The sequence below is a fragment of the Eublepharis macularius genome, chromosome 14 (assembly GCF_028583425.1).
Source record: "Eublepharis macularius isolate TG4126 chromosome 14, MPM_Emac_v1.0, whole genome shotgun sequence".
NCBI classification, from domain to species: domain Eukaryota; kingdom Metazoa; phylum Chordata; class Lepidosauria; order Squamata; family Eublepharidae; genus Eublepharis; species Eublepharis macularius.
The window spans coordinates 8,063,266-8,080,174 of NC_072803.1; the positions used below are offsets into that span (position 1 = coordinate 8,063,266).

The window sequence follows — 16,909 nt, forward strand, 5'->3', positions numbered from 1 at the left end:
CTTTAAAGACTGGTGCAAAAAGAAGCAATTTTTGTTTTCCTTATGCATTCGCATGGGATGATCGCCTTTTAGAAGAATATCTGGACTTGGACAGGTGGGGAGGAGGCTGCCAAACGTACTCGATGGTCGTCAGTCTCTGAATCCCTTTCCGCTAACCTCTCATATTGTTGCTGCTTTAAGCCAGTGAAATATGAAATGCATGAAAATATTAAGATTTAACAATTTATGTCTCCGTCAAAACTGAAACTGTAGACTTTTATTCCTGTTCTCTTCTGTTCCATGCATATATTATGCTTCTGCTTTGCTATATATTTTATGTTTATAATCCCTAGTAACTTGTAGGTATAATAGACTTCTGCATTGTTAATTCCTTTTGGGAAACCCAAAGGAATAAAACCTTATTCAAAGGCGAGGGGGCTGCGGGAAGCACTCCCTTGTCAGCAACAATACATCACAGAAATTCTCTGGTGACTGCAGTGTGTCTTTGCACAGTCTGTGGACAGAGACACATCGCACCCGCCTCTTGTGGCATCTCTACCAATTGATTGGTGGGCCGCCGATAACTAGGGCAGGATTGCTTCCCTTCAACCGTTTCCCTGGTTGCAACCGATATATTTTACACAATGGAACTCAATGGGAGCTGCCGAGATCAGAGCCAACTGTTATCAACTATGTTCTGTACCACTTTCAGGACATGGAATAGCTGTATTACTAAACAGGCTACACAAACCTCTGTGGGTTATCCTTGATGAAATATTTAGGATCTTCAAACTCAAAGACCTTTCTGACTATTTTGTTACTTTCACTGTTGGCAGCCTGTTGACTCCAGGTCCATCCTCTGTCACTACCCACACCTGCCCCACGATCCTACCTGCTTCTGGAACACCTTATCTGTCCCTCACCCACTCTGAGTTGGTGTCCTATCTCTCTGGCTGAGCCTACTGCTGTTGCATGCTGTCTGCCTTCCCAGCTTAGAGCCAAGCTACAAGTAACAAATGACACTTGCCCGGCAAGTGAACAGACTCACGTGTATTCCTCCCTGTTCTCTTCCCATTCACTTGCGCTCCACTTGATCAAGTGGAGAGCAAGTGAATGGCAAGTGAACAGGGCAGAATATACGTGAGTCTGTTCAGTTGCCAGGCAAGTGTCATTCATCACTTGTAGCTTGGCTCTCCGATCGAGAACATTCTTCAGTGTCAGATCACCCATCATTAGGAACTCTTCCTTATATTCATCCTAATTTACTTTTAACTCAGCCCATTGATCTTAGCTATTTTTCATTTGTTCCATTGCAAGCGTTTGCACTCTTTCACAAGCTAGCTGGCTGTTTTCTGCCTTGTGGAGAACGTACCAAGAGACTCTGATTGCACAATTTGCATCCTGAATGCATATGGTGGCACCATCAGGGCTGCTCATGTGGCTGGCTTTCTGCAGGAGAACTTCATGGGGGTGGTGGAGAGTGTGCCAGGAATAAGTTTCAGTAGGTTCAGAGGGCAGGGACACACCTGTGGAAGCAAATAGGGCAGGCACTTGGACCAAGGAATAGAGGAGCCATATATCGAAACTGGAAAACAGCCCTATCCTGGATAGGAAGCAGCATAGCTTCAAGGGAGCAGGTTCAACCAAGAGTTAGAGTGAAAGGGCAGCCAACACTCCACCTTGACCCCTGTATTGCATCCCCAGGTTCTTTCCAGCAGAACCCTTGCCCCTGGTTCCTGCAACTAACAAGAGAAAAACAATGTAAAAAGCTATCAGTGAAGGTGTGACATCACTTCTAAGTAAACCATTCTACGAATCACTGGAAACTATGGTTTTACCATAGAGTTTCCTGCAATTCCTAGAGAGGTGTGATGTCACTTCCAGATTTTTCCTGGAAGAGACATCACACCATCACCTAATGGTGCCCCCTCATGACCCTGAATCCCACTTCCCCGGCTCTGTGCCAACTCCTGGACAGTTTTCTTATCTCCCAATTGCACAGATCTGCAGTGTCTGTTGTGCATGTTGCAACCCACCCACCCACCCACCAATCAATCAATCAATCAATCAATCAATCAATCAATCAATCAATCAGTCAACCAACCAACCAACCAACCAACCAACCAACCAACCAATCAATCAATCAATCACAGCCATATTTGTTGCAGGAAATTGCAGGTAGTTTTATGTCATGTGAAAGGTTTAAAAAGGGAGGTACTGGGAACAACCCTGGTGTATTTTACCTGCATTTCACGCCTTGCAATAATGTGTTTGCAACCCCAAGAGGCTCAAAATGTTTCTCTGCAGGGCAGATGTTTCGCATCAGCTAAAGGGAAGGTGAGAGAAAGAGAAATGCGTCTTTTAATATTACGGGCTAGAAGGAGAGGAAGAGAGGCTGCAAGAAACACACAAGGTCATGCAGGGTTCCAGAGCTGGTTTAGGAAACGGACCCTGAACCCTCTCCCTGCCAATCTCTCTCTGAAGCAATTACCGTGAGGCTGAGGTTCCATCTGGCATGATGGGAATGATCAGCAAGCCATCCTGTGGGTGCCCCGTCTGCTGTAGTTAAAGCAAGCTGCCCGGAGGCTCACAGTCTGCCTTCCTCCCTGTTAAACAAGCCCGGGCAGAGGAAGATGGAGTGGAATCAAGGCAGATAGCGGCTTATTGCTCTTTAGCTTTTCTATTATGAACCAAACTGCTTATGTCTCCAATAAAGCAGCCATTGCAGCTGGTTAACAGCCTTCCCCCAAGAGGGGCACAGTTGCCAGCGTGAGGCGATCGCTTCCGGAAGCCTCAGTAATGGAAGCAAAGAGGACTTGACATTCCCCTAATGGAGCCGAACCAGATGTTTCCCTTTGCCACATTCTTTTTTCTTCCTAAACATTCACTTTGCAAAAAGGAAGGCTCCTTTTGCTACCATCCTGCAAAGCTCCCAAACCATGTTGTTCCCTTTGATCTCCCTCCTACAGTGCTCCGCTTGTACCAGTTCCCCAAGAGCACCGGAAGTAGGCTTTGAAGAACCCGCTCGTATCTCCCTGCTCAGGTTCTCTGGGATGCTGTATTTCCCAGGGAAGCAGGCTGACTCCCCGGCCTCTGCTTTGATTTATTAATGGCAAATGAGCTATTATTAGGACTCATGGCAGTGGTCCCTCCGGAGAATGAGTCTTACAGTAGCAGATTCTTCTTTACGAATATAACAGTGCAAGCCTAGCTGGCAGGCTGGAGTTCTTTTCATCTTTCTTGGGGAATAATAATAGAAATAATCTTGGCTTTGAATGTTTTGCAGCCACTCCCACTAAGTTTGCACAGTGAATATATTCCACAAATCTTGAGGAGTCAGCTGTGTTAGTCTATAGTTGCAAAATAGTAAAGAATCCAGTAGCACCTTTAAGACTAACCAACTTAATTGTGGCATAAGCTTTTGAGAACCACAGCTGTCTTCATCAGATGCAACTTTATTGTAGCATAAGCTTTCGAGAGCCACAGCTCTCTTCATCAGATGCAACTTTATTGAAGCATAAGCTTTCGAGAGCCACAGCTCTCTTCATCAGATGCAACTTTATTGTAGCATAAGCTTTCGAGAGCCACAGCTGTCTTCATCAGATGCAACTTTATTGTAGCATAAGCTTTCGAGAGCCACAGCTCTCTTCATCAGATGCAACTTTATTGTAGCATAAGCTTTCGAGAGCCACAGCTCTCTTCATCAGATGCAACTTTATTGTAGCATAAGCTTTCGAGAGCCACAGCTGTCTTCATCAGATGCAACTTTATTGTAGCATAAGCTTTCGAGAGCCACAGCTGTCTTCATCAGATGCAACTTTATTGTAGCATAAGCTTTCGAGAGCCACAGCTCTCTTCGTCAGATGCTGTGGTTCTCGAAAGCTTATGCTACAATAAAGTTGGTTAGTCTTAAAGGTGCTACTGGACTCTTTACTATATTTCACAAAGGAAAGGAATTGCAGAAATCTGTGAGATGATGTGAGAGGAGAAGAACAAGGTGTTGGGAAAACCGTTCTGTTCCCTGAGTGACTGCCATCTTTCTGTCCCCCTTTTAGGTCCCTCATTTCAAGGTTGCCCCTGAAGAATTCCTCAAGCTCCAGTTCCAGCGATTCACCACCTTGAACCTCCATCCCAGCAACACAGACATCAGCGTAGCTGTTGCCGGCATCCTGAACTTCTTTAACTGCACCACTGCCTGCCTCATTTGTGCCAAAGCTGAATGTAAGTGACACACTTGGGCTGCCCAAATCTTATATGCCTGCCCCACGGCATTCCAGAGAATTTGCGCCAACGGGTCGTGATGGCGATGGCCGAGATGTCTTTTATGATGAGGACCCAGGGAATGGGAGGAGAGGCCAGAGAACAGCATGGCTGGATCTGCCGTGGTGGCCTTCCACCACAGGAACTCTGAACAAGGATCATGCCGAGAACTAAGCACTGACGTAACCCTTCCTGCCCTCCCTCCCGTGATCTGCCCAGGTTCACAGAGTCAGCCTTGCTGTCAGATGGCCATCTAGCCTCTGTTTAAAAACCTCCAAAGAAGGAGAGCCCACCACCTCCCAAGGAAGCCTGTTCCATTGAGGGACCACTCTAACTGTCAGGAAGTTCTTCCTAACGTTTAGCCAAAAACCCTTTCAGTTTAATTCCATCCTGTTGGTTCTAGTCTGACCTTCTTGGGCAATAGAAAACAGCTATATCAGGTTTTTGTATATATATAATTTTAATTGCTGAATTTTATTGTAGATTTTGCTATGCAATTGTATTTTATGACTGTTGCACCCCATCCTGAGCCCACTTGGGGGAGGGCGGGTTAAACATCGAATAAACTAAACTAAACTAAACTAAACTCCACACCATCCTCTTTATGACAGCCCTTCGAGTACTTGAAGATCATATCCTCACAACAGCCCTGTGAGGTAGGTCAGGATGAGCAAGAGGGGCCTACGGTCACCCTGCATGCCCTTATGCTTCATGGCAGAGTGGGAATTTAGACTGATCTCTCCATTCCTAGTCTGACACTCTAATCACTGTGTCACACTGACTATACGGGCATGTACCCTGTGGACTATGTATGGTGGTATTCAGTCATGTTGGATAGAGGAAGTCCGTGGTCCCACATCTCATTCATTAGGTATAATTAGGTGAAAGAGACAAAAGGCCCTAAAGAATATTTAAGTGCGTTGTGCTAGTTGTTTCTGAACTTCTTTCCATCTGAATTCCTCCCCGGATTCTGGGATTTCCAAATGACCTGTTCTTGTCTTTTAAGCGTAACCAATACATTAAGAGTTCTCCTTTGTTCCATTTTTCTTTCTTCTGAATTTGGAGCAGAAATCAAATCTATTTCTCTCTCAGATCCGTGCCAAGGCTCATCTGTGTGTGATGTATGTCATCTCCAGTTTAATATGCTTCATTTTTCAGTGCATTGCTCGATCGCAGTAACAATGCAGGGATTTTCTGAAATTGAAAGATGCTAAAAGCAAAAAAGGTGAAAACTGGGCAAAACTGGGGGGAAGCCTAACATCGGATTAATATGACTTGTTAACCGAGACTACTTCCACATGGCAAAGATTCACCATTGTGCACTCACCACCACTTGGAATACAGAGGCATTTGCAGTGGCAGCAGCGCATCACACTGGGGTATTGTTGGTGTTTTCCTCTGTATCCCCTTGTGCCTACCATTCTGCACCCCCCTATACTACTGGGGGGCTTTTTGCCTGCTCTTTTTTCTCTATCACTAGAAGTTACATCGCTGTAATGTTATAGCAAGCCTTAGAAACTACCAATATTATTTTTAAAAAGCTTACAAAAAGCCCACTATTGACACAACGAGGAGAGAATGGTGGGTGCCAGGGGATACCTGTTAGGTTCTGCCAAGTAACTCTCAAAGACTTCACTGCATGAGTCCAGGAACTGCATGAGTTAAAGCATTTTATTTGATAAGCTACTATTTCCTATTACACTCCTTGCCAGGAATGGCGATTCTCTGCAAGCACATAATGTATCTAGGATTCTAAGCCCAGTCCCCGAGTTCCCACCCCCCTTTAGGAAGCAGTTAGCTAAGTTTAATAAATGAGCAGCAGGACACAGCAGAGATGATCTGTGAGAAACTCCAAGGCCATGAGAAACTCAGACAAAAGAGAAATCGGAGGCTAAGAAAGAGATAACAGCAAGCTTTCACATTCCAGGCAGAGAACAGCTTCTAACATCAGAGAGTTGAACCACACGATACAAATTACACGAGACCGAATGAGTGTCAGGAATCCTGTCTTACCCCAAATGCCCGTGTCAGCATTCTATCAATGAGCACATGTCCTGGTCCAGGCACACATCCAAAACTTTCTGCTCCAGTATAGTCGCGACGGCGCATGTGCACGGTCACGTTCAGTTAGTCGGCAATGCAGAGCGTCCTTATTTCCTATACCTTCCGCTTCCTATCTGTGCAAAGTAGAGATGCATGATGGGGTATCTTGGAGGTACGGGGAGAAAACCCGTGCCACCACGAACATGGGTTCGATGGAGATCCTGCAGTCCTGGCACATGTAGCTGAAAACAACATCAGAACACGTGTAAGCAAATTGTCATGTCATTCGCGTGTAATTCGAAACGTGTGGTTCAGCTCAGAGTCACACAGAATCAAACAGGCCTTGCAGAGAATGGCAGGTGACATCCAGACATCACCAAGGGAAAATGGTACTGTAGGCACAGAAGTAAAATAACCTGCATTTCCCCATCCACATGGTGACTAAATTTACTTTGAGTGTATGGTATTCCCATAAAGATTTGTACCAAGGGAGGTTTGGCAAAGATTGCAGCAAAGTAGGAGAAAGTACAAAAAGTGGGACGATTTCACTATTGAGTTGCAGACTCTTTAAGGGGGAAACTGCTCCAGTTTGGAACTCAAGGCAGAGCAAAATGTCCATGTGGACACAACCAGAGTTTTTCCTGGTATAGATTTTTTGTGGGGGGAGGGGGGGTGTTCAAGCACAGAGGTTTTGCCAACACTGCCCATGCATTTGAAGTGATGTTTCTTGCAACAAAGCATGCACACATATATGTGCAAACCGACAGCTAATGCACCCTGGATGAGCAAAACACACCTGCCAGCAGACAGGCCAGCAGACACCTACCTCTTAATTCCATCCCCGGTTAATTTGAGCCTTCATTTAACTGGATTGAAAATCTCAGCAACCAAATCGTTTTTAAAATGACATGGCACCCAGCCGTTAATTGAGTCGGGTTTGATTGCTTTAATCAGGTATGACTGGATGAGCCGATTGCAGACTGGGAGGAGGGGGAGGAAGGAAGCTACCACTTAAGGATAAATTACGGTGTTCCTCTACAAGCCTTGATTAGAGGCCACGCCAGGGACAGCCCATCTCCTGCGAGGCACCACATTCTTCAGGCTGTGAATAATCTTCTCTTTTTGTCCCCAGTTCTTGTCTCTCCAGCATCGTGATTGTCGATTCATTCTTGAATAAAGACTCTTCAGTATGCAGCAAGCACTGAGTTTGGCTAGGGAAGAGAAGCCATCTCTCTCTCTTCACCTGTAATAGAGAAAAGATGTAGCTTGTGATTTATCAGTGCTTGTCGGACTTGCTGAGATCCGATTCCTGAGAAAACGAGAATAAGGGAGGCTTAATGCTGCTACCCTCTTGCTGAAGCTAGGCAGAACATGCACGGAAAGCCACCTGCAAGCCCAACATGGGCACTGCCTTGAGTCCTGTGATGGGAAGAAAGTGGGGAATAAATACATTAGGTTCAAGGGGCAAAACAGGCCATTTTTTTAAAAAAAAGCAACTTGAACAACATAATCATAATTTTATAGATCGTATCAATAACCAGTTAAAACCATCCACGACACACACAAACATATTCAGTATTTTCTGCATTCCAATAGTTCTGTCCATGGAAATAATACCTTCCCCCCTCCCAATACCGGAGGGAAAACTTTTTCATTATATCCAGTCCTTGCCTGTCTTTATTTTTACCATCTCTAAATCTTAATGCCTAAGTCAACTTTAGGCAGGTGGCTCCAAATCCACTACAAATTTCATTTTGCCCCCTTTCCACTTGGTTTTCCCTGTGTTTTTGTGACTAAAAACCTTGCCACTTTAACAGCACAGTCCCAACCTGAATTACTCCTGTCTAAGACCACTGACTTCAGTGGGTTTAGACTGGCATAACTCTGCTTAGGATTACACTGTTGGTCATTGAGGCATCAGTTCAGTTTCTTCCTTTGAGGCTCAGAGCCAAGCTACAAGTGACTTTTCACATGGAGAACACTTGATCATTTTCGCAAGTTTTCCTGGGAACTGAAGTCCGAGTGTCCTTCCCCTCTCTGTTAGAATTGCTACCTGAAGAGCCAGAGAAAGCCGGCGGCAGCAGCAGCTTTTGCAAATCATTCCTCCAGTCAGAAGCCTGCTGGACAAGAGAGCTCTCAACCATCTTTGGGGGTGGGCAGCTGCAACTTTCTCCCTGGGCGTCTTGCTCCCGGGGAGCTGCTCTGGAGAAAGCTGACATGTCGGTGAAGCCGAGCAGGACACCCAGGGAGAAAGTTGCAGCTGCCCGCCCCCAAAGATCGTTGAGAGCAGGCTTGTGACTGGAGGAACAATTTGCAAAAGCTGCTGCTGCCCCGGCTTTCCCTGGCTCTTCAGGCAGCGATTCTAACAGAGAGGGGAAGGACACTCGGACTTCAGTTCCCAGGAAAACTTGCGAAAACGATCAAGTGTTCTCCACGTGAAAAAAGTCACTTGCAGCTTGGCTGTCAGTTTTCAGCACTGGGCAATATAGCCTGGGCAACACATCATATTTCTAATGCTACCTGGCAAAGAGGCAGGTGGTACAGCGTGAGCAGGCCTCCTCTTCACACATTACTTCCCCTGTTCCCTGCAGCATCAGGAAGCCTGGCCATGGTTTTCTACTTCTGTGTCAATAGAGCATCTCTCTGATTCTGTGAAGTGGAAGCTGCTAGCCAACATAGCTTCAAGTGTCCAACTAGGATCTGTGAGACCCAGGTTCGAACCCCCACTCTGTCATGGAAGCTTGTTGGGTGCCCTTAGGACAGTCACACTCTCTTCGCCTAACGTACCTCAAAGGGTCGTTTTGAGGATAAAAGGAAGAGGAGAACAATGTAAGCCATTTAGGTCCCTCATTGGAGAGAAAGGCAGGGTATAAATGAAGTAAATAAAAGAAATTTCTGCCCAAAATGAGGAACGTAGAAGAGGAAGTATGCATGCTATAGAGGTTATGACTGGGGAGACCTGAGTTCAAATCTCATCACTCTGCCAAGAAGCTCACTGCACAGTCTTGGGCCGGTCACACTCAGTCAACCTAACACACTTTCAGTGAAATCCTGAGCAGAGTTACTCCGGTCTAAGCCCATTATTTCAGTGGGCTTAGACTGGAGTAAATCTGTTTAAGATTTCACCCTTTGAGGTGGTTGTCAGGATAAAATGGAAGAAGGGAGACCTGCAAATGCTGTCACAAACCTTTCGGAAGGAAGAACAGGATACAAACGTAATAGACAAACAAAAGCGATTGGCACTGAGCTAGGGGTGTGCAAGCCAAAAATTTTCGGCTATAGCCGAAAGTAGAAAGCCGAAAGAAGATTCTCTATCGTTAAAGCCGAAAGCCGAAACAAGAATCTCTTTCGGCTTTCGGCTTTCGGGATTCTTTCGGCATTATTTCGGCATTCTTTCGGCTTTTTTCTATGGGAAAATGCCTCCGTCTTCCAGGACGCCTGGAGGAGGCATTTTCCCACCGAATAAGCCCAAAATTGGTGGGGACCTTCCTCTAACCCTTCTCTGACAACCACCCAAGTTTCAGACAGATTGGACGTTGGGGGGCCATGTTATGGCCCCCCAAAGCAGGTCCCCCCATCCTCCCATAAGAAAGCGAAGGAGCAGCATATTGTTAGCATGCTGCTGCTCATCTTTCTTCATTATTTCCTATGGGGAAAAAATGAAGAGGCAGGCTTCCTTTGCCAGGGGTGGCATTTTGCATGCAAAATGCCCCCCAGCCCTCAGGGGCCCTTCTCCCACCCCTCCTCCCACCCCCCACCAAGGCTCAGCCTGCTCCCACTTGGGGGGGGGCCCTTCTCCCACCCCTCCTTCCACCCCCCACCAAGGCTCAGCCTGCTCCCACTTGGGGGGGGCATTTCATGGCCTCCCCAAGTAGGTGCTCTGCTCTCATCTCTACCACTGACAGCTGGGGGAGGCTTGTCTTGCCAGGGGTGGCATTTTGCATGCAAAATGCCCCCCAGCCCTCTGGGGCCCTTCTCCCACCCTTCCTCCCACCCCCCACCAAGGCTCAGACTGCTCCCACTTGGGGGGACCATTTCATGGCCTCCCCAAGTAGGTCCTCTCAGCCCCTAAAGTCCACCCCTTACAGCCCCACACAAACCCAATTCCCCCCCAGCTGCCACACACAGACCCAAATCCCCACATTAGCCCCTCACAGACCCAAATCCACCCCCACCTGCCCCACACCCATAACCCCAGGAACAGGCTGGCAAAGGCCAGCCCTCTCCCTTTGTTCCCTATGCTGGGAACTTCTAAACTCTCTTTCCCTGGGCAATTCTGCACAGCCCAGGGGTGCCACAATGGTGGGCACACTTCTGAGTGCCAGCTGGTCCCTGTGAAAGAGCACCTGAACCACAGACACCCTCCCTCAAATTCCCCCACCACCTACAGAGATGGCTGGCCAGCCAGCCCCATTGTTCCCTATGATGGGAACCAACTGCACAACAAAGAATAAAACAAGAACAACACAAAATAAAGTTTTAAATTTTTTTTCTCCCTTCCAAAGTACAAGTAGGCAAAGCATTACGACACATTACACCAGCAGTCCCCCACACAGAAAAATAACACAACTCACTTAACATCAGAGAATCACAAAGCACGATTCCTGTCAAAAACACTTTATTTCTTGAACAGCTTTAGGTTACACAGTAGGGGGGAACACCAAAGGGCATGGCAGCACTATCTTACACAAAAATAACACAACTCACTTAACATCAGAGAATCACAAAAGCACAATTCCTGTCAAAAACACTTTATTTCTTGAACAGCTTTAGGCTACACAGCAGGGGGGGAACACCAAAGGGCATGGAAGCAGTATCTTACACAAAAATAACACAACTCACTTCACATTAAAGAATCACCCCAAAAAATTGCTGTCAAAAGCACTTTATTTCTGTAACTGCTTTAGGTTACACAGTAGGAAGGCACCACAGAGCAGGAAAGCAGTGTACTACACAAAAATAACACATCTCACTTCACATCAGAGAATCACACAAACACAATTGCTGTCAAAAACGGTGAAGTGGGTTGTATTATTTTTTGTAGTACATTGCTATCATGCCCTGTTGTGCCCTCCTACTGTGTAACCTAAAGCTGTTCAAGAAATAAAGTGCTTTTGCCAGGAATTGTGTTTTTGTGATTCTCTGATGTTAAGTGAGTTGTGTTATTTTTGTGTAAGATAGTGCTGCCATGCCCTTTGGTGTTCCCCCCTGCTGTGTAACCTAAAGCTGTTCAAGAAATAAAGTGTTTTTGACAGGAATTGTGCTTTGTGATTCTCTGATGTTAAGTGAGTTGTGTTATTTTTGTGTAAGATAGTGCTGCCATGCCCTTTGGTGTTCCCCCCTGCTGTGTAACCTAAAGCTGTTCAAGAAATAAAGTGTTTTTGACAGGAATCATGCTTTGTGATTCTCTGATGTTAAGTGAGTTGTGTTATGTTTCTGTGTGGGGGACTGCTGGTGTAATGTGTCATAATGCTTTGCCTACTTGTACTTTGGAAGGGAGAAAAAAAAATTTAAAACTTTATTTTGTGTTGTTCTAGTTTTATTCTTTGTTGTGCAGTTGGTTCCCATCATAGGGAACAATGGGGCTGGCTGGCCAGCCATCTCTGTAGGTGGTGGGGGAATTTGAGGGAGGGTGTCTGTGGTTCAGGTGCTCTTTCACAGGGACCAGCTGGCACTCAGAAGTGTGCCCACCATTGTGGCACCCCTGGGCTGTGCAGAATTGCCCAGGGAAAGAGAGTTTAGAAGTTCCCAGCATAGGGAACAAAGGGAGAGGGCTGGCCTTTGCCAGCCTGTTCCTGGGGTTATGGGTGTGGGGCAGGTGGGGGTGGATTTTGGTCTGTGAGGGGCTAATGTGGGGATTTGGGTCTGTGTGTGGCAGCTGGGGGGGAATTGGGTTTGTGTGGGGCTGTAAGGGGTGGACTTTAGGGGTTGAGAGGACCTACTTGGGGAGGCCATGAAATGCCCCCCCCCAAGTGGGAGCAGTCTGAGCCTTGGTGGGGGGTGGGAGGAAGGGTGGGAGAAGGGCCCCAGAGGGCTGGGGGGCATTTTGCATGCAAAATGCCACCCCTGGCAAGACAAGCCTTCCCCAGCTGTCAGTGGTAGAGAAAAGAGCACCTACTTGGGGAGGCCATGAAATGGCCCCCCCAAGTGGGAGCAGGCTGAGCCTTGGTGGGGGGTGGGAGGAGGGGTGGGAGAAGGGCCCCAGAGGGTTGGGGGGCATTTTGCATGCAAAATGCCACCCCTGGCAACACAAGCCTCCCCCAGCTGTCAGTGGTAGAGATTAGAGCACCTACTTGGGGAGGCCATGAAATGGCCCCCCCAAGTGGGAGCAGGCTGAGCCTTGGTGGGGGGTGGGAGGAGGGGTGGGAGAAGGGCCCCTGAGGGTAAGGGGGCATTTTGCATGCAAAATGCCACCCCTGGCAAAGGAAGCCTGCTTCTTCATTTTTCCCCATAGGAAATAATGAAGAAGATGAGTAGCAGCATGCTAACAATATGCTGCTCCTTCGCTTTCTTATGGGAGGATGGGGGGACCTGCTTTGGGGGGCCATAACATGGCCCCCCAAAGTCCAATCTGTCTGAAACTTGGGTGGTTGTCAGCGAAGGGTTAGAGGAAGGTCCCCACCAATTTTGGGCTTAGTCGGTGGGAAAATGCCTCCCCCAGACGTCCGGGAAGACGGAGGCATTTTCCCATTGAAAAGCCGAAAGAAAGCCGAAAGAATCCCGAAACGTTTCGGCTTTTTTCTTTCGGCTACCCGAAACGTTTCGGCATTCCCCGAAACGTTTCGGCATTCCCCGAAAGAAGCCGAAACACTTTTGTTTCGGCATTCTTTCGGCATTCTGAATGCCGAAACGCACATCCCTACACTGAGCTTCAGTCCTGTAATAGAGTTACTGCTGGTCCAGATGCTAACTCTGCCAGGTAGCTCAGTGGTTGATCTTGAGCTAATGATAATTTTCTGTCTGCCTACCGCACAGTGTTGTGAGGATAAAACGGGGAAGGGAGAACGATACACGCTGTCCTTGGCTGGAGGGAGCAATCAAGATACAATAAATTATGCAGAATTGCAGAAAGCAAGCCTGGGTAATTTATTCTGACCCCAGAATCTGTTCCGTCTTGCTGCAGAATTTTGTTTAAACTAAGCCAAACAAGGGGAGAAAACCGGATAGTGAGGAGTACAAGCAACAAGTCCGGAAATATGCAATTAATGCTGGCTTTTATATAAATGTTGCAATAGTGCAAACGTGCAAAGTGCAAAGTGCAAATAAATAACATGCAATGAATACAATAAATATAGTTAATACAATTCAGTTGTCCAAGTTATAATATAAATGTCCGAAACAGACCCACAATGGGGATATACTAAAGAGGAAGTCACAAGGCAGTCTTATGGTGGTGGCTCAAGTCCAATGAGATGTAAAATCCACAGGTGCCGACGGGATTATGCAGGCATCTTATACAATTCCCGTTTCGTATGAAGCATACTTCTTCTTGGGCCCAAGTACAACTGGAAGGTTGCCAATCCACTCCAACGTGACTGCTCAAGACCTGTTACATTTCCAAATGAATGACGGACATAGGTGAATGGACCAGAATTTTGTTTGCCTGGACATGGAATTTAATTTGGGGGGCATATAACACCCGGTAAATGCGGCCCTGCAGAAGTCTGGTCTTCTGCCTACGCAGGATTCCTTCTTGTTGGTTTCCAGACAGTCTACAGCACACGCCACAGGGCCCGTTGCTCATGCAGACCACGTCTGATCCTGCTCCTCCTTCCTCGGTGGTCCTCGCTTACGCACTTCAAAGTTGCAGAGAGGCTTCTACAAGCCCTGCGTCATGTTCTGCCTGTGAAACAGTCCCTTGAAAGCGCATCCGTCTGCCAGCGCAGGGCACTTCACAGTCTTGTGTCATCAGAACAGAAGGGAGTCTCTTCCGATAGGAGACCTTCCCTTCTTGTGTGGGATGGGACTCAATTGGGGTAGCTGAGTTTTGGCAGCTATCGCCCTTCTGCTTGAGCAGTGAAGAGAAAAATCCAAGCAACTCTGCACCTCTTGCTGTCTTTCTGAATGCCTTGTCAGGTTTAGAAGCTCCCAGACTGCACCCGGCAGAGTCAGCATGCAGTCATCTTTGAAAGAAAAGGTTGCAAACAGCCATGTGGGCCCACACAAAATCCAGAACAAGAAACACATTCCATGTAATGCCTTTTTTTAGGGCCAACCAAAATGGCATTCTGTAATCTTTTGAAAATGTTGCAACTCTTCATCATTCCAGATGAAAAAAATCTGGAAATCTCCTTGAAACAATCTTTCAAGGAAGCAGAGTTTCTTAGGATCCTCCTCCCCCCAACTGATTGAAGAACTGGTTTCAAACATATTGTGAACTTACAGACAGATAGGGCTGTGACTCCTATCAGGGTCGGATCGACCGGGGGGGGGGCAGAGGGGGTAGTCTGCCCCCGGCACTGCCAAAGAGGGGGCACCGGGCACATCTGCCAGCCCTGGGAGTGCACGGGTGGCAGGACAGGGGGTGTGCTTGCCACACACACCCTGTCCTGCGGGGCAGGCGAAAGGCAGCGTGGGTGGCTGGGAGGCCGCCCACGCCATTCACCTGCCCTGCAGGACAGGGGGTGAACGGCAAGCAGGCCGCCCAGCCACCCGCGCTGCCTTTCGCCTGCCCCGCTGGCTTGCCGTGCACCCCCTGTCCTGCGGGGCAGGCAAATGGCGCGGGCGGCCTCCCAGCCACTCACACTGCCGCCGCCAGCTCCGCGGTGTGCTGGGACAGCAGGCTTGCCGCGGGCCGGCATGTGCCGCCCTGCGTTATGATGTCACGTAAGTGACATCATCACTCAGCGCCGGGAGCACGCACGCACTGTGCGTGCGCGCAAATGGCCAGTCTTTGGTTTCCCTGGGCACCGGCACCTGACTCCTATCCCCATGTTGTCCACTTTGACCAGCAGTGGTTCTCTAGGCAGGAAGAGATCTCCCATCATATCTGCTGTCCTGGATTCTTTTACTGGAGGTGCAAAATTGAACCTAAACTTTCATGCAGCAGTGCTTCAGGATCTCTGGCAAGGAAAGGACTTTCTCATCCTATGCTATGTGAAAACTAGGGTTGCTAACCACCAGGCAAGACCTGGAGATCTCCCAGAATTATAACTAACCTTCAGACAAGAGATCTCAGTTCCCCTGGAGGAAATGGCTGCATTGAAGGGTGGACTGTATGGCATTATACCTTGCTAAGTGCCCTCCCCTCCCCAAACACTGTCTTCCCCAGGCCACATCCCCAGATCTCCAGGAATTTCCCGACCCTAGTTGGGAACTTTTTAGTGGAGAAGCCAGAATGTACTTGGGACCTTGTGCATGTGGAACACTCCTTCAAATGCTCTGCCTTGGTTTTCTGTGTATGCTCAGAGAAGTTTTGCTTGGCCTCCTAGCCTCCAAAGACCAATGCTTCATGCCATGATCTCTTCATTATCAAAGTTGCATGCCCAGATAATCAAGACCAGGGCTTTTTTTCTGGGAAAAGAGGTGGTGGAACTCAGTGCTGGAACTCAGGACCGCACAATGATGTCACTTTGGGTCAGCTGGAACAAGGGGGGAGTTTTTTAAAGTTTAAAGTGCCCTCGGCGAAAATGGTCACATGGCTGGTGGCCCCGCCCCCTGATCTCCAGACAGAGGGGAGTTGAGATTGCCCTCCACACCACTGCGCAGAGGGCAATCTCAACTCCCCTCTGTCTGGAGATCAGGGGGTGGGGCCACCGGCCATGTGACCATTTTCAAGAGGTGCCGGAACTCCGTTCCACCGTGTTCCTGCTGAAAAAAAGCCCTGATCGAAACAGAAATAAGCCATTGCACAGGAGGAAATGGGGAAGCTCTGAAGGCCCACGTCCCTGAATTGCTTTTCCATTTAGCTTCTGAGCTGACTAGGTGATTCTTTTCAAATGGCTTTGTTAATGCAAGGCTGTAAAATTAAGGAACGGCATCTAATTTTATTTGCGGGGGTGGTGGGAAGAGTTAGACATAAAGCTAGAAATCGCCAGAGGGAATGGCTGCCTCTTCAGAGGCTCTCACTAGGTGTAAATCTTTGCCTCTTTGTCCATTTATTATAGCATTGACCAGCAGAATACAGTGTACCCTGATAGTGGCTAACTGCTGAGCGCCGGGAGCCAAACTCTAAGGAGCTGCCGGCAGAAGGAAAAGGCAGTAATGGGATACAGGAATAAGAGAGGGTGCAGGAATCAGAGGCAAACTGCTTCCAGGAACTGAGGCTCAGAAAGGGCTGGGCACAGCGGGGAGTGGGCCCCAAAAAGAAGGGGTAGCGTGGCGGCAGACAATAAAGAAATAGGTGCTGGAAACTGACGTACTTTTCAGCCTCGCTCTTACTGGCTAAACCATTTCACATTTCTCCTATTCTGAAACGCCATCTTTGCTGATATGTAGAAGTGTGATTTCCTTGGTTGCTCACAGCACAAGCCTCCAATGCTGCCACTACTGCCACCTTCATCTGGTTTTGGGTTGCCAACTTGCAGGTGGGGCCTGGAGATCTCCTGGAATTACCACTGATCTCCAGACGACAGAGATCAGTTCCCCTGGAGAAAATGGCTGCTTTTGGAGAGTGGACTGGACTGTA

General features: G+C 47.9%; 1 protein-coding gene across 1 annotated transcript in view; it reads left to right on the forward strand.

The window, feature by feature from the left end:
- Nucleotides 1-16,909, forward strand: part of GRIK4 (glutamate ionotropic receptor kainate type subunit 4) — a 363,935-nt gene that overhangs the window by 176,292 nt on the left and 170,734 nt on the right. The window contains exon 4 of the mRNA XM_054997839.1: nt 4,035-4,200. Coding sequence (XP_054853814.1) covers nt 4,035-4,200 — 166 coding nt within the window. The remainder of the gene's footprint in view (nt 1-4,034; nt 4,201-16,909) is intronic.